Below are 17,756 nucleotides of genomic sequence, written 5' to 3'. Positions count from 1 at the left end.
TCCGAGGACCCTGTATTCCCTCGCGAGTTCATGTCTGTTACAGTGAGACTGAGAACCAGTGAGAGGAAGACGGAAGCTAGCAGGGCAGTTGTGTGCTCCGCACTCGGCGGGTCCACAGAAGTCCGCCAGTAGCGGGCCTGGTACCATTACCCCCCATTCCTAGAGATGAGGACTCCAAGGCCCAGAAAGGTGGATGGACTTGTGCAAGACCTACAGCTAGTAGGTGGGGAAGCAGGAATGGAATCCCGGGCTGTTGGATACATGCTTTTCAGAACATCACTTTGCACTAACCTGCAACGACTTACCTGTTTCTCATTTCCTACCTTTAGGAGGTTGATTTTTTTTTTTTTTCCTTCGAGTGGCTGTCTCCTCCCTTCCCCCATATCCCAGTCTTAGGAAAGACGTCGTATCAGTGAGCTACACCTGGATTCAGTGCATGTGCTACCTCTGGGGTCGGGGTGAGGCACTGCATTTTGAAGCCTTCCCAGGGACCTTGCCTAGATATATGCGCAGGTTGGGAAGGGGAAGGGTTGGATATTCGCTTCCCTTGGGGAAACTGGAAATGTCTGCTCGTTCATGCGGTCTTCATAGGAAGTTGCTCTGCCCGCACTGTTTAAGTCAGCCAGGTCAGCTCTGCTCTTCAGCAGCGGGTACCTTCCCCGGGCAGCCCCCGGCCCACCTCGGGCAGGACCGGTCCCAGGAGCCCTCGGAATCAGGCTGGGCATGTATGGCGGGCCTCCGAGGCTGGGCACTGTGACCTCATGTGCTGCAGGGGTCGGGGGGGGGGGTGACATGCCAAGCACAGGTGCTTCCCTCTAGCCAGGCCTGGGGTTTGCCATCAGGGGGTGAAAATGGGGATACCCTTCCCCAAGTCTCTCAGGGCTACTGCCGGGTGAGCTTTGAGCCTCCTGTTCGCAGGGACAATCATGGCAAACCACGAGCTTGGTTTTGTTTTTTTTTTAATAAATTTATTTATTTAGTTTTGGCTGCATTGGGTCTTCGTTTCTGTGCGCGGGCTTTCTCTAGTTGCGGCAAGTGGGGGCTACTCTTCGTTGCGGTGCGCGGGCTTCTCATTGCGGTGGCTTCTCTTGTTGCGGAGCATGGGCTCTAGGCGCATGGGCTTCCGTAGTTGTGGCACGTGGGCTCAGTAGTTGTGGCGCACGGGCTCTAGAGCACAGGCTCAGTAGTAGTGGTGCACGGGCTTAGTTGCTCTGTGGCATGTGGGATCTTCCCAGACCAGGGATTGAACCTGTGTCCCCTGCATTGGCAGGCGGATTCTTAACCACTGTGCCAGCGGGGAAGTCCACGAGCTTGGTTTTTAAAGCAACATTTGCATGTAAATGTCTGTGGATAGTGGAAAGTGTATTAAACTAAGAATCGGACAGATCTGGGGATGAAGACTCCCCTTCTGCAGTGTGATGTGTATAAATCATAAACACTGAGCCTCGGTTTCCTCAGCTGTAGAAGAGAACTAACCATCTACCTCAGCAGAATTTGGGGAATGAATGCAGTGCGGAAGGCAGGTAGGTGACAATGCCTGGCACATGGCCTGGCACACAGTAGGTGCTTAATAAAGATCTGGCAATCCTCCAGTCACAGACCGTCTCGCACCTTCAGCAGACCTTCTTGCTGTTCTCAAAGAGTGCGCGTGTGGGGTATCTAGAAGTATCTACAAGCGTCTAGAAGTATCTAGAAGCAGCGTTCCGGTGATACTAGAAAGTCTCCAATGGCCTTTTTGTATAGGATCCCTGTGTGTGTCAGCAAGAGTCTGCAGGGCAAAGCTGATTAAACCTGCCCTGGGTATGCCTAGACTTTCCTATAGCTCTTTCTCTCTGCCTGCATTTTTTCCCTTGGTATTTGTGTTCAGTTTGGCTTTGGGTCTATTTTTTGAAACCATTTGCATCTTGCATGCTTGTTTTGGAAGTGTTGAATCATTTTGTTTTGCCTTGGATGTGCAGGATAAGGTGGTCCCCATACTGTGGCTGTTTCTGTGTGGATGGCAGGCAGGCTTCAGGAACGGAACACAGCCAGCAAGGAATATTTATTAGCTTGTGCGGTGTGTCTTCTAAGGGGAGGCAAGAAGGCACCAGCATGTGGTACATATAAAACCAAAATAGAAAATACAGCGCTTAGTGGAACTCAAACACAGGAAGATGGACAAGATGACTTCATTTACCCAACAAATACCTCCTCCGACCCTGCTCTGTGTCCTTTGTCTACTTAGCTAAGCCCTGGAAATGCAAAGAGGAGCAACGCTAGCTTCATTCTCTTAAGGGAGTTTCAGTCTAGTGGGAAAGAGACATACAGATAAATAAATTATCCGGCACAAGGTAGTAAGTTGTGCTTCAGAGCTGGGGACAGAGGATTACGGGGAGACTGATAACTGGGTAATCTGAGGTAGAGGCATTGCAATGGGAGTGAGAAAACTTGTCAGGCAAGGAGGGGAGAGGACGCTTTTTCGGGCAGAGGGAATGGCGTGTGCACAGGTCTGGCCAGAAAGCACGAGGAGTCTGCAGCTGGGCCTCAGGTAGGAGTCGAGGCTTGAAAAGGGACTTCCGGCCAGGGTGATGGCGTCTGTCCTGTCGGACAGCACATCTTGTTTTCATATTCCTTTCCTGGCATTCCCACTGGACTGAGACCCTGAATATTGATCAGTAACACATCTTTAGTAGAGTATTTACTCGCATCATCTATATTCACAACCAGCTAATTCATGTTCAGTAAAATTACGTGCACTGGAATTAACGGTTGAGAACAAGACAGTAAATTCCCCCAAGAGGCCGGCCACATGTAGAATTGCGGAAAGAATGAGGGCTTTGGAGTTAGATGGACTAGGTTTGGGGCCCGCCACTCCTGCTGAAGCAGGTAACTTTGGTTTAATGATTAGAGCTCTCTGGGAATCCATTTTTTGGTATGGAAATGACAGTTACAATATATCCCTCTTGATAATGAGAGTAGGGAATTCCCTGGCTGTCTGGTGGTTAGAACTCTGCGGCTCCACTGCAGGGGGCGCGGGTTCGATCCCTGGTCGGGGAACTCGGATCCCACAAGCTGCACGGCGCGGCCAAAAAAAATAAAATTAAAAAAAAATGATAAAGATTAAGATGCCATTGGCAGTCACAGCAAGGGAGACAGGGGACGTCCAATTGAGACAAGTTGAAGGGGAGGCTTTGGCGGTTCCCTCAAGGGCAGGTGTGGCGTGTAGGAGACAAGGACCCGGGAGGAAGAGGCGGTGGCGGCCGAGTGACAGCTCAGGTGGGAGGTGGCCCCGTGGAGGTGAACAGGCTGGCCCAGAAGCCTGCTGGCCACAGACGCCAGGGAGATAGGAGGCAGAACCCAGATCCTAGGGCATCGTGGAGACCCCAGGAAGAAAGCCAAGAAAGAGGAAGCGTGGTGGAGCATCAGGTACGGCCAAAGGATGTGGTTGTGTAGAAACAGTTTTAAGTGGGTGCTGGTCCCCCAGCCAGATGGCAAGGGGTGAGTGTTTGGGGAAGGAGAAGAAAAGCAGGTAAAGGTGCCCAGCAGGGAGAGAGGTGGGGGGAGTTATGCTCTCTTTAGGGGGCAGGGGAGGGACTTGGGGAGAGCAGGCGGTTCTGGAAACCAGAGGAAGGAGGCTGGTCCTGGGACAGGTCTGTGGTGGCCCCAGGAGAATGTGATTGACACACAGCAGCCAGAGGCGGGGGAGGGGGAGGGGGAGGGGAGGGGGGCCCTGGGAAAGCAGAACGGACCAGAGAAGGGGTGGTTAGCCCAGCAAAGGAGAAGGGAAGAGATGAGGGCAAAGACACAGAGAAATGTGGGCTGCGGGGGAGGGAAGCCGAGGACCTGCGCTGCTGACTTGGATCTTCTTTGTCATGTATGAAGTGGCACTGTCTCCCAGAAGTGATGGATGGAAGGCTCGCAGAGGTGGGACAGTGTTCACAGGAGCTGTGTGGGAGAGGCAAGAAGAGATGTAGTTCTTAAAAGCCTTTTAGGCGAGTGACCCGTTCTCACTGGTGAAGACACCATGTCACTTGGGGGGAGCGTGCAGGGGAAGAGCCCCGCCTGGGGGCAGGACACTTTTTGTGTCCTGCTCCGCCACTAGCTGATTCATGTATGGGACGTGTCTCCTCACCTCCTGGAGCCCAGGCTTCTCTTTTCTGAAAAGAAAGGGGATTAGAGTAGATCTTCCATTGGCTCTTTCAGCAGGAACAGTCTATGAGTCTAGTAAGTAGCTTACTCATTACCAGAGCTTGGTTTATTTGATTAAACCCTTTACTAGCTCTAACCAGAGAAGCAGAGTTCTGAGGGAATTAGACCCAGGACAAGTCAGAAATTTGGCGTGTGTGTGCACACGTGTATGTGCATGTGTGTGCTTGTGCATGTGAGTAGGTGTGTGTATGTGCTTATGTATGTGCATGTGTCTATGTGTGAGCATGTGTGTATATATGTGCCTGTGTGCTTGTGTGTGTGCATATGCTTATGTGTGTGCTTGTGCGTGTGTGTATGTGCGTGCATGTGTGTATATATGTGCCTATGTGCTGTGTGTGTATGTGTGCTTGTGTGTGTGCATATGCGTGTGCATGTGCTTGTGCGTGTGTGTATGTGCACGTGTGTGCATGTGTGTATATATGTGCCCGTGTGCTTGTGTGTGCGCATGTATGCGTGTGCGTGTGTGTAGGTGTGTATGTGCATGTGTGTGTGCATGTGTGTATATATGTGCCCGTGTGCTTGTGTGTGTGCATGTGTGCATATGCGTGTGCGTGTGTGTAGGTGTGTATGTGCATGTGCATGTGTGTATATATGTGCCTATGTGCTTGTGTGTGTATGTGTGCTTGTGTGTGTGTGTCTGTGTGTGTGCATGTGTGTTTATATGTGCCTGTGTGTATGTGCATGTGCATATGCATGTGTGTATGTGCACATGTGTGTATATATGTGCCTGTGTGCTTGTGTGTGTGTATATGTGTGCTTGTGTGTGCGTGAGCGTGTGCACGTGTGCATATGCGCGTGCATGTGTGTGTGTGTTTCAGGGGTGGGATTTGGCATTGCAGCAGGAAGAGGAAAGCCCAGCTAGGTGAGCACTTAGATTCTGTGGCTCTTCAGCAGCAGGAAAGCACGGGACTCCAGACAGCGGCCCCCCAATGACGGGGGTACAAAAAGCCGTCTAGAAAGACCCCAAAGAGGAGCGTGCCACTTCTCAGCTTTGCCTGGGGCTGGCCCAGGCGTTTCCACAGCAAAGCCCCTCTGCCCGGGATGAGCTCAGCCCATCACCTTCAGCCCACGCAGAGGGCCTGCCCTCGGGGAGGAGTGAAGCCGAGGACGACACCTGTCATACCTCACGCAAGCTCAGTCCTGCCTTACAGATGTACGTTACACGACTCCACTGAGAACAGGATGTATTAGAAGACAATGCTTCGTGCATCAAGATGAGTTGTGTAACCCCCCAGGCCGCCAGTTAAAATATCACCCTTGTTCCCCTGCTCCCCTCCAGGGGGGAAGGCTCCACGCACCCCTTGCTTCCTGGGGGGCCGTGCTGCACGAAGTCTGCCCTCCTGAGCCCCGCTCTCCCCGTGAGACGTGGCAGCCAGATTCCCACAACATGGATGTGAGGGCGTATCCTCTGATAAATAGAAATGGCAGAGAAGAGGGGTGTGTGCTTGTGTCGGTGTTTGTGTGCGGGTCACCGGCAGCGCGGGAATATCTCCTGATCGGTCCCTGGTGAGCGTCTGCTGTGTACAGAGGTGTCATGTGCCCGGGCGGGCGGTGGAAACGGTGAGACTTCGGGAGACTGAACAGGCCACGACTGGCAGGCACGGGGATTAAAACTGATCCCCTCCAGCCCAGGTGTCTTCAGACCACGGGTCCAAACAGGCCCTTGCTCCCCTCCCAAGTGGCCTCTTCCCTCCCTCAAGGCGCAAAGGGCATTATTTCAAGCTTACCCGTATCCAGTCACGTTCTCACGTGCGCCTTGGGCTGTGAACATTCCAGAATTGTCTTAAATCCACTGCAAGAGGCACTGTGATTTGGACATTGGGAGTTATTCGGGGACCTCTAAGGATGTGAGGAGTGGGGCAGAAAGGCCGGTACAAGTGTCTGTTCACCAGAGTGGTGGTGATGGCAGGAGAGTGGACCAGATCTAGGCCTGATTCAGACTAGCTCTGCAGCCGGGTGGAACTTCCGGGGAATCTCGGACAAACCTCCCATCATCCCACTCCACCCCGCAAAAAGCAGCCTTCATTCACCTCCCAATTCTGTATCCATACCAGGGAAAGAATTTGGGTTTTTAAAAACAACTTTGCAGCTGCCAGGTTTTCTTCTGTCTCTACGCACTGATCTCCAGGAATGACAACAAAGACTTAAGCAATTCAGAGAAGGCAGACAAATAAAAGGTGGTATCTGATATTTCTAATCTAGTCATCTGCGGCAGGTCTTTCTTTCTTTTTTTTAATATATCTTTTATTTTAGAATAGTTTAGACTTACAGAAAAGTTGCAGAGACACTGCAAAGAGTTGTTAACTACTCCACACCCAGTTTCCTCTATTATTAACATCTTCTCTCAGTATGGTACATTTGTCACAATTAATGAACCAATATTGGCGCATTCTTAATTAACTGAAGTTCATACTTTATTTGGGTTTCTTTGGTTTTTAACCATATGTCCTTTTTCTGTTCTAGGATCCGATCTAGGATCGCACATTGCATGTCATTCTAGTCTTCTCTTGGCTATGATATGGTAATTATTTCTTCTCCTAAGAGGTTGTCACAGTAAATAGTCATCCACAGCTCGTCACCTCACCCTGTCCAGCACAGTGACAGCTCTCGGTCTGTGCCTCACACCTTCACAAACACAGCACAGTCCCTTCTGTAATACCCTCAGGTCAGTCTGCTCAGGTTGCCATGACAAAGTACCGCAGCTTGGATGACTTAACAGACATTTATTTTCTCACAGTTCTGCAGGCTGGAAGTCCAAGATCAAGGTGTGGGCAAATTTGGTTTCTGGTGGGGACTCTCTTCCTGGTTTGTAGATGGCCACCTCCTTGCTGTGCCCTCACGTGCTTCCCCTCTATGTGCACAAAGAGAAGAGAGGAGAATATAAGTCCACCAACCCTATCAGATCAGGGCCCCACCCTTATGACCTCATTTAACCTTCATTATATCCTTAGAGGCTCCATCTGCAAATACAGCCATACCGGAGGTTATAGTCTTAGCATATAAACTGAGGGAGGACATAGACACTCATCTCATAACAGCCCTCATTCCGTGCTGGTGAGTCCCAGCCCAGAGTTCCATACGTACTCAGGATGTTCCAAATTTAAAAACAGAGTCTGTCCTCTTGGAATCTTGAAGTCCCTCTTTAGTGATCGGCAGTTCTGACTGGGGTGTTCAGCACCATGGCCCGGATCAACTTCCAAAGAGAAGACTAAGGATGCTCTGCATTCCTCTGGTTGCTTTGGAGTCAGACAGATGCTTGGAACTGCATTCAGCCCCTCACTAGTCTGTGACCTTGGGAGAGTAACTGTCAGACCCTCAGCTGTCCCATCCGCAAAGCAAGGATAGTCACACTCCAACATTAAGACAGGTTTTTTAAAAAAGGTATATCATCTCCTGGCACTTGGGGGATTCCCTGGCCATCCAGTGGTTAGTACTTGGCGCTTTCACCGCTGTGGGCCCAGGTTCAGTTCCCTGGTTGGGGAACTAATATCCTGCAAGCCACACGGCACGGCCTAAAAAAATTAAAAAATAACTGTCACTTGTCTTTTACGTCCCTGTGCCCTCCTTCTTCTCCCTTACTCAGAGTCAAGTTTAATTATCTGTGGATTCTATCTTTTCCCAGGGACAGGTGCCAGTTAGGAGCACGGCTGAGGTCTCAGCATGTATGAATAGTGGGAACATTTTCTGACCCAAAGTCCAAGAATCCAAACAGATGGTCTGGCAACTACAGGTGGACATCATTGGTCGGGATATGTAAAATCAGGATTGCTTTGGGGACACCCAGGGCCCATGGTGGCCTGATACACGAGAGAGCCTTTTCTTCCCTTTCCTCCAAACCACTGCCTGAGAAAAAACAATCACCCATAAATTCACTGAGCAAGTATTTAATGAGTAGATGAGACAAACAGAACCCGAACTGCATTTTTGGGAGATGAATTACACTTGCAAATGGCCATAAACAAAAGCTTTCTTCCAAGCTCCTGATTTTATAAAAGCTATTTAGTTGGGTGGCTGGGCCCTGAACGGGTATATGCATCAGTGATCAACAAATGGGAAAATTGTTCATCAAGCCCTCTTCCCCTGGGCAATCCAGAAAAATAAAAGGGTGGTGGCTGTATTCCCAGAGCAGCCGTCAACTGTGTTTGTTTGGGTTGGATTTGGAGACACAGAACCATCTATGACGTGGACATTGTAAGCCCCTCCACTCAGGCTGAGCAGGCTCTCCTAGGGAAGGGGGTGTCTGCCTTATGCCCCACAGTAGGTGTCAATAAATGTTTGTGGGCTGAGTGGCCTAAAAATTTAACTAGTCCACCCAAGAGAAACGAAAACATATCCACACAAAGACTTATATATGAGTGTTCATAGCAGCCTTATTCACAGTAGCCAAAAAACTGGAAACTATACCCCTGTCCATCAACTGATGACTGGATAAACAAAATATGGGACTTCCCTGGTGGCGCAGTGGTTAAGAATCCGCCTGCCAATGCAGGGGACACAGGTTCGAGCCCTGGTCAGGGAAGATCCCACATGCCGCGGAGCAACTAAGCCCGTGTGCCACAACTATGGAGCCTGCGCTCTAGAGCCCACGAGCCACAACTGCTGAGCCCTCATGCCACAACTACTGAAGCCTGCACCCCTAGAGCCCGTGCTCTGCCCACTGTGATGAGAACCCCTCGCACCGCAACGAAGAGTAGCCCCCACTCGCCGCAACTAGAGAAAGCCCGTGTGCAGCAATGAAGACCCAATGCAGCCAAAAATAAATAAGTTAAAAACAAAAACAAAATATGGAATATCCTTATAGACTACTGCCCAGACGTAGAAAGAATGAACTCCTGACGCATGCTGTGTATGCCGTGGAGGAACCCCAAATAATTATGCTGAGTGAAAGAAGTCAGATGTGAAAGTTTACAGAGTCATGTGAAATATACAAAGGAGGGAATCTGTACACATGGAAAGATTTGAGGTTGGCTGGGGCCGAGGCGGGGGGAATGGGGAGCAACTACAGATGTGCGTGAGGACCCATTTTGTGGTGATGGAAATGTTCTAAGACTGGATGGCGGTGATATAGCTTCACGATTCTGTAGATTTACTGAGGGTCATGAATTGCAATCCTGAAACAAGTGAATTTTATGGTTATGAAAATTAAGCCTCAAAAAAGCTTTGAGGGGCTTCCCTGGTGGCGCAGTGGCTGAGAGTCCGCCTGCCGATGCAGGGGACACGGGTTTGTGCCCCGGTCTGGGAGGATCCCACGTGCCGCAGAGCGGCTGGGCCCGTGAGCCATGGCCGCTGGGCCTGCGCGTCCGGAGCCTGTGCTCCGCAGCGGGAGAGGCCACAACAGTGAGAGGCCCACGTACCACAAAAAAAAAAAAAAAAAGCTGTGAAAAATTAACTGTGTAGATCTTACTGATGGAGGTGTCATTGGGAGGTGTCTTCTCCTGGTCTCTACACAATGCTATCTCTCTGCTTTCAGGAGGCTGGGACCAGGCCAGCCAGTGGGTGGTCTTTGAGCCCAGCACTGGGTCCCTCATCCCTAAGACATGACTCTTGCACTTTCTAAGTGCAAAACTTCCTGGACACTTCTTCAGAGAGCGTCACCAAGGGTCTCCCTATTCTCAGGGGACCTCGAAAAAGAAACATTTGTGTTCTCTTGGAGGTTTGCAAGAGCCATTTTATGGGAACTCGAAGTTGAGAGTGAGTGATTTTTCCAATTGTTCTAGCTTTCTCATTGGAGAAATGGCTTTCACTAAATAAACTTAAAAAGCCCCCAGGTCATCATTTGCTCAGCAGAAAGCAATGGACAGCTCGTGAGAGAGACAGAGGGCTTGCCTGGGTCCCAGAATGAGTGAGCGGCTAAACCAGACCTCCAGCTCACCCATTAGGACCTAGAGTTTCCTTCCGCTGAGCAGACATTGCCTCTAGGTACTGCTTGACCGAAGAGTGCATGTGTTTTTATAGATTCCTGGTAGGAGAGAAGTATCAGGTGTGATTCTGCAGGTAGGACTAATACATGGTTTCAGTAAATTGCCTGACTCAGAGCAGAGCTCAGGATGGAAGTTCACGCACAGGTACGGTTATATCTTGGCATGCTGTGGAGTATACATTGTATACTGGAGAACACTCCCCTTACACACACACACACACACACACACACACACACACACACACACACCCCTTTCTCCAAAATGCTCAGTGGAGGCAGCTCTGGCAATAGAACTGGGGGGAGCCCGCCTGTCCCCCAGCGCTTCCGAGTGATTTAAGTGGTGTAAACTAAGCCTTTAGAGGCAGCAGTGACCGCATCTGTCAGCACAACCATTGGGCCAGAGAATATAATCTACTTTGCGCTGAGCCCAGAACTCTTGGCTCAAGTGCAAGGTTAAGATGGAAAGTTCAAGATCATAAATAGAGGGGTTGTTAGTGGGGAGGGGATGTTAGTGAGTGAGGGTGACATAAACAGTATTTCCGGTTGTGTGATAAGAGTCAGAGGAGCTGGGACAGGACACAGCGTGAGGCTCACTCAGTACTGAATTCTTCGAGGCACTCTGTACTGCCTCTTTCAGGGGTGTTACAAGAGAGATACCAGGCACAGAGGAATCCTTCGACTTGTTAATTTAGGAGGGGAGAGAAAGTAAACCAAAGTTTCTTGCACGGGAAGATATGCGAGGCTTTTGAGAGTGGATATTCCGCCCCCCCCCCGGGGTAATTCCTTCTCTCTGAAATCTGAGCATCAGTTGGACAGCTTGTTGAAAATGACCTTGAGAATGGTAGGGTGGGATGCATTTGTTGCGTTTCAAATCGCGGAGAATAAACGCGTCTGCTAACCAAATTCATTATGTCATTCTATACCTATGCTTCAACTAATTTTATCTGTTTGTTATGGACACTGGGGCATGTACAATGTATATTTACTTCCTAGAGAATGTAAATTCCAAAATCTGAACTTGCTGAAGTCCCTTCCACCAGCCTGGCAACTTCTCCTACTGTGTGTCTGACCAAAGCAAGATTGAGCATCACAGTGGGCCAAGGAAACGGTGCATTTCAGATCTCACCACCTTCCTCACCGCTCCTGGGGCAGACCAGGCGTGTTCCTGACCCTGAACTTTGCTTCTCTTGTTCCTCAGCCTTTCTATACTGCAAGGCCCAGGCCAAGCTTCCGCTGTCTCCGGCCCTTCTTGCTGTGATCACAGCCCACACTGGTTGCGCTGTCTTCAGAATTTGTGTTACAGTCAGATCACTCCATTTGTAGTTGTTCTGTAATTCTTTCATAGATCCATTTTGTCACTCCCAGATAGACTGTAAGTTCCTGAAGAGCAGGACGTAATCATGTTTTATATTTATTTATTGACCGCCCAGAGTTCTTGGCACACGGCAGATGGAGACTTCATGGCAACTTCCTAGGGGATTGAAACGCTCCTAGGATGCGTCGTACTGTACAGAGCCCTGTGAGATTTATAAAGTCCATGCTCTTACGCATCAGGGTGAATGACTGCTGGCCGAAAATACAGTATGCTCCCAGTTTTGCTGTGTGTGTGTGTGCGCGCGTGTGTGTTTCGTGCAAAGATACAAAAAGACTGGGAAAAGTGCAGCAAACTGTCCAGCGATATCTCTGGGCACTAAGATTAGTAGACAGTGCATTGCTTTTTATTTATTCCATGCAGTACTTTTCTAAAGATTCTGTAAAGAATATTTTTAGTTTACATGAAGTAGGTCTAGTTTAAAAGAATTCTTAGGAATGAGCGGGTATTGAAATTGGTAAGTGATTATTACTATAGGAGACTCGGTGTGGGGAAACGGAAAGTTTGCAGTGAATTAGGTTTGGATACCTCTGATTCTTTATGGGTCTAGTCCAGTGTTTCCCAAAGTGTGTTCCAAGGGACCCCAGTCCTATCACAGGTGTTACATTTAGATAATATGGGAAGCACACATTCTCTAGCTGCCTTTTGGAAATCCACCACATCCATTAGCCCTGAATACTCCTACAGCAAAGGAACCTGTCTGACTTACCTGGCGTTTCCCAAGCTTTTCTGATTGTGGGATCCTTTTTTTCTTATGATACCTGTTAACTGCGTTACACTTTGGGAAACATCGTTCTATCTTATTTTTAAATAATAGCGCGCAAAACGTCTTTATTTTGTTTGTGTATTATCAGTATTCCCCTGGTCAAATAAGCCAGAAGGCTTACAAAGTTAGAGAATAACTTCTTTTATCCAAATCTGTAAAAGCATTTGAACAGTACAATCTTACATGATTTGGTGATTTTCCTCTTTCATTGTAACAGCAACATAGCATCAGTCTCCGCTTCATCCTTTAAGTTTTAAAACTTAAAACTTAATCTGCCATAATGCAAAACGAGATGAAAAAGCACGCTGTGAGCCTGAATTGTTTTCACCCTCCTCCAGACTCCCTTCTTAAATGGCCAGTTAGTACCGTGAAACTGCATTGCCTTTCTAGGTGGACTTTTTTTTTCATCTCCGTAATTACCTTTTCAGTAGGACTTTCTGATGGTTGATGCTGGCAGTCGAGGAATCTGCCAGCCCACAACACTGCTTGAAAATGATCCCAGTAGTGAAGGGTTGCAGAGGCTCACCCCAAACGTCAGAGAACCAGTGTATAAATTGAAACGTGCATGCTTTTGTCTGAAAATGAATTTGCCATAAGTTGTAGGGATTCCTTGTGAACAAAATCAAGACGTCCTGGTGGGAGGGCATCAAACAAAAGGGGAGGAATCTGCCTTGCGTTTGCCCCCTCTGCTTCTCCCTGCCCTGCAGCCCATGCCAGAAACAGACCACTTGTTGGAAGTTCAGAGGTGGTCGGCCACTTGGTTTTCCAAGGGCATTCTGACTCAGGTATATGCACACATGGAAAGAAAGAGGAAGAGGGAGATTAAATATTAATAAAGCAGGTCAAGAAGCACAGTACAGATGGGGTCAAGGATTTTGGGTCAGTAAAGACATTATCTCTCCTTGGCCAGCCACGAAGGCTTAGGACTACCTTTGGCTAAAAGAGATACAACCAGGGAATTCCCTGGTGGTCTAGTGGTTGGGACTCAGCGCTTTCACTGCCAAAGGCCGGGTTCGATCCCTGGTCGGGGAACTAAGATCCCACAAGCCACGAGGTGAGGCCAAAAAAAAAAAAAAAAAGAAAAGAGATAAAACCAGACCTGTCAATTCATGATAAGATTAGCTAATCCCTATATAATAGGCTACCTTGAATCAGGATTTTTCCTCGTAGGATTATTATATTTCAGACAGTATGACGTACAAAACTTGGTTTCATGGCATTAGAGCTGTTTAAGTTACTGCTAAGTTTAAACAAAGTCCATAGAGTACATTTGGTGCCATTATGTTTTGTACCCCTATACTGTACCCCTATACTGTGTGCCCTCATTCAGCTAAGTGCCTGGCTGAACGTATAAAAGGCAAGTAGGCTGTCGCCTGGAAATTCACATCCATCCACTGTCACATCTGATACAAGTTACAGCTCTGTTTAAATTTCCAGACGACTGACCTGCACACAATCATGAATGAAAACCAAACAGTGGAAAAGAACGCCTTTTCCACCCTTCTCATGGTCTGTGGGAACAGTGCTGCTGCACAGCCGTGCTCTGGCCTGTAGCCTGGTTTCCAGGAGTCACACAATTCTCAAATGCAGCGTCTGAGGCCTCGCACAGCACCAGCTACCAGAGGCTGTGGTTTTTAAGTAACACTTCAAAGTGGGACTGACGGCCATCAGCTGGAAGTCAGTAAGAGCAAATAGAGAAATAAGAGAGACAGATCTTTTTTGGCTCTCCGTGCAAAAGAAGATGAGACTCTTGGCATCCCTGCCCTTAAGTAACAGGCGGGGAGGAGCTTCTCTCAATGTCCTGGGAGCTTTTAGAGGTCAAGACCTATGACCTCCTCAGGGGGGGAATCCGCAGCCCCTAGCACTGCCCAGGCCGGGTAGCACATCACTCCGTGTGAGCTGACACTTGGTGAACTATTTGAGCCGCTCCATGGGTTCTGGAGAAATGCTTCCACTTCTCCAGATGGGCCCAGAGAGCACCCCTCGAAGTAAAGATTCTGACTCCAGGGTTCCTGAGATTCTCCATTGCCAACAGGCTGGGGATGGTCCTGATGCTGCCAGCCCATGCACCATCTTTTGAGGGTCAAGATTCTAGAGGAGAAGGAAACCACTGCAAATGTCTTTAAGTTTTGTTTCAGGAAGCTGCGTCCACGCCCCTATCCCCATCTCCACTTCCCTCCCCCGGGTGGCTGGCCATGACAATGACAGTTGGTTGCTCTCTTGCTCCTGGCCACGGTGGACGTGTGGAGGCCCCGGTTAACCGTGCCCCTCTCTTCCCCCAGGGGAGGAGCGCCCCCGGGACCCCCCGGGCCCGGCAGAGGCCCAGGCGCCGGTGGGGACCGACACAGGCGGGAGACCGAGCCCTCGCTGCTGGAGATGTTCCCAGGCGCAGCTCAAGAAGATCTTCTGGGGCGTGGCAGTGGTGCTGTGCGTGTGTTCCTCCTGGGCCGGTGCCACCCAGCTCGCCAAGCTGACCTTCAGGAAGTTCGATGCTCCCTTCACCCTGACGTGGTTTGCCACCAACTGGAACTTTTTATTCTTCCCGTTGTACTACGCGGGCCACGTCTGCAAGTCGGCAGAGAAACAGTCGGTGAAGCAGAGATACAGGTAGGTGGCTCTGGGATGCCAGGATGCCGGCCCGGTGCTGGGCTGCTCTCCCGATCGCTGATGCTACCGGGCTGCCCTAGTGGCGGTCACTGGGAGGGGCCAGTGGGCACCGTGGTGAGAAGTCACCGTGTCACCTGCTGTCTTAGTGAGGTTGCAGGCTCGGCATCCTCTCCCCTCAGAGTGGTAACACCTTTCCTCTGCCTCGAGCCCCTCAACGCTAGGAACTGCTTTGTATTAGACAGGAGAAGGCAGCATCTTCCAGAGGTGTGCTGTGGTAGGTGCCCAGAAAGGGTAGAAATGGGAAAACCCTGTAGCTCTTTTATCCCTCCTCAGACTGGGCTGGGGACAGGTCCATGGAGCCAGGGGACCCGGCTGCTTCCTGTAACTTACCTTCCCACGTGGCGATGTTCGTGGTGAAGATTTCTCCTCTCCTCTCCAACGCAAGCCTTTTCCTCCTTTGGTTATGTGGTTGCATGGGTCTGAACGTCTGGCAGACCCATGGGGTCGTCAAAGTCAAGGTACTCTTTGAGCTCTGTTGACTGTATTTTCTCGTTGATATGATCTCACGGTATTTCCTCATTGATATGACCTCCCTTTAAAAGAGGACAGAAACCCTGACACCAGCCCTCTGCCACAATGGACCGCAGGGCTCCCCCAGCCTCCTTGGGGGTCGGATGGTCAGTGTTAGCCTCGGGGTCCCATCTGTGCCAGTCCCTGGATCTCATGGTCACCCAAAGCTGAGGTCTTCTGTGGCTACGTCAAGGACCCACTGTTGGCCCAAATCAGATCTACTCAGAAAAAAAAACCCCAGGGGAAGCATGCTGGCCAAGGTGACCAGATAGGCCCTGGGAATGTATCTTTCGTCAGCCCCAGCGGTGGGAACAAATTTGAAAGCTGAGGGCTGTATTACTCTTTCAGTACCGCCTTCTTCCCCACTTCACCGCCACCCCACCAAGCACCCCCCGCATACAATCACCACGTCCCATTTACCGTCTGCTTCAGACTTCAGCCGCATCCTGAAAAGTTACCCTTAGAAGCTGCAAGCTAGCTAAAAACGTCATTGGGTCCAAGGAGCAAGGAGGTTTGGGAATGGAGGTTACACTCCGATCAGAATTTTTTTCTGAGATTCTCCCGTTTTGTCACTGTAAAGTTAGACTTGGAGTTTAGTGTTCAGAGGGAATTTGGACCGGCTCCTTTAAAAGTTGTAAGTCAGAGCGCTCATGCTAGAAGAAGAGGCACTGCTGGAGCTCAGATTGAGTCACAAGACCGGCGTCACAGGTCCCCGTGCTGGAAGGGACTCAGAGGGGATTCTCAAAGCAAAGCACGTGGCAGCCTGGAGCCTGGAACCGTTGCCCAGGGCTGGGGCATTGCCAGCGTTGACTTAAACCAGTGGCTTCATGGACCAGCCAGAAATTGCTCAAGAGACACTTGCTGTACCTCTTCTGAGCAGCAGCGGAAAGCAGGCTGAAACAAATCGGTTTAGGAACGTCGACAGGGCCCCAGATTGTCCCAAAGGCAAGGGAGAAATAACGACCTGCTTTTAGTCCCAGAGAAAAGCAAGTATTCAGTACATGATGTATCTAACAGTAAATGAGCCCTGAGTGTATTCAGTTTGTAATTAGGAGTCTGCCTTTCTTGAAACGGAGTAGAATATTTTGCTGCTGCCTCTCATAAAGTGAGCTCATGTGCCCTTTCTTGATGGAGAATTACTGGAGGGAAGATGAAACGGTCTTTCGCTGCTCCCTTCAAACATGGCAGCTCAAAGAGGGCCTCCCCTGAGGAGCAGGACCCTCTACTCCCCTAAAGATGTATCCTCAACGGGACACCTTGGGACCAGACTAGCATTGCTGGCCACTTAGGGCAGGCCTGGCACCATTAACCAATTGTGCTGAAAACAACGCGGAAGGAAGGAAGCTCTTTTAGCAACGAAGTTGGGTAGAAGGTCAAGGGAGGAAAAAATGAAAGGTCATTGAAGCAGATTAAACATAGAAAGACATCACACCTTGACTGCCTTGATTTCCTTGATAAGGAAGCTTATTGTCTTCCTGTAAAAAGTATCTGGGAAGAATCATGAGAGGAGGATGGTGACTGGTGCGTCAACTGGAGAACAGTGGGGGGCAGGGGGCAAAACCATCACTTGATTAGAGAAGCCAGTTCAAACCTTGCCCAATTTCTGTAATAAAGCTTAGCTCACCACTTAAAAAAATCTTTGATTGTAAACTGTGTTCTCCCTGTGGCTAAACAGAGCTGCTAATTTAGCAACCAATTTTTGGGTATGTCGGTTAAGCCATGCACACCACTGGAGGAGTGAAGGGGCATTCTTTCTCGAAAAAAGGAGAGAAAAATGTGTCACTGTGTCACAGCTCAAACTGGGAGTTCTTTTTTTTGGGGGCTGGGTTTTTTTTTTAATTGAAGTATAGTCGATGTACAGTATTATGTAAGTTGCAGGTGTGCAATATAGTGATCCACCACTTTTAAAGGTTATGCTCCATTTATAGTTATTGTAAAATATTGGCTGTATTCCCTGTATCGTACCATATATCCTTGTAGCTTGTTTTATACCTAGTAGTGAAGCCGAATCAGGCGTCTGTACCCCAACACCGAACTGAATCTCAGAGACAGAGTTTTGGGTGAAGTAGAAAAGAAGAGCTTTATTGCTTTGCCAGGCAAAGGGGGACACAGCGGGCTAATGCCCTCAATACTGTGTGTCCTGACCTGGAGGGAGTAGTGAGGAGTTTTATAGCAATGGTTCAAAGAGGGTGTGATCAGCTCGTGGACCTTCTTCTGATTGGTTGGTGGTGAGGTAAGCGGGAGTCTGCATCATCAACCTTCTGGTTCCAACCAGTCTGGGGTCTAGTGCTTGTGGGCAGCAAACAGTTAGCTTCTTCCACCTGGTGAGGGTT

At 49.4% G+C, this 17,756-nt stretch overlaps 1 protein-coding gene across 7 annotated transcripts in view; it reads left to right on the top strand.

Moving 5' to 3' along the window:
- Window positions 1-17,756, top strand: part of SLC35F3 (solute carrier family 35 member F3) — a 313,342-nt gene that overhangs the window by 192,287 nt on the left and 103,299 nt on the right. For all 7 annotated transcript variants that reach the window (XR_009559304.1, XR_009559306.1, XR_009559303.1 and 4 more), the window contains one exon: window positions 14,529-14,853. Coding sequence is in view for 1 of the 7 variants with exons in the window: in XM_030839522.2 (XP_030695382.1) it covers window positions 14,529-14,853 (325 nt within the window). In the remaining 6 variants the exon portion in view is untranslated. The remainder of the gene's footprint in view (window positions 1-14,528; window positions 14,854-17,756) is intronic.

The sequence above is a fragment of the Globicephala melas genome, chromosome 16 (genome assembly GCF_963455315.2).
Source record: "Globicephala melas chromosome 16, mGloMel1.2, whole genome shotgun sequence".
Lineage (NCBI taxonomy): Eukaryota > Metazoa > Chordata > Mammalia > Artiodactyla > Delphinidae > Globicephala > Globicephala melas.
This window is presented reverse-complemented; position numbering and strand designations above follow the sequence as displayed.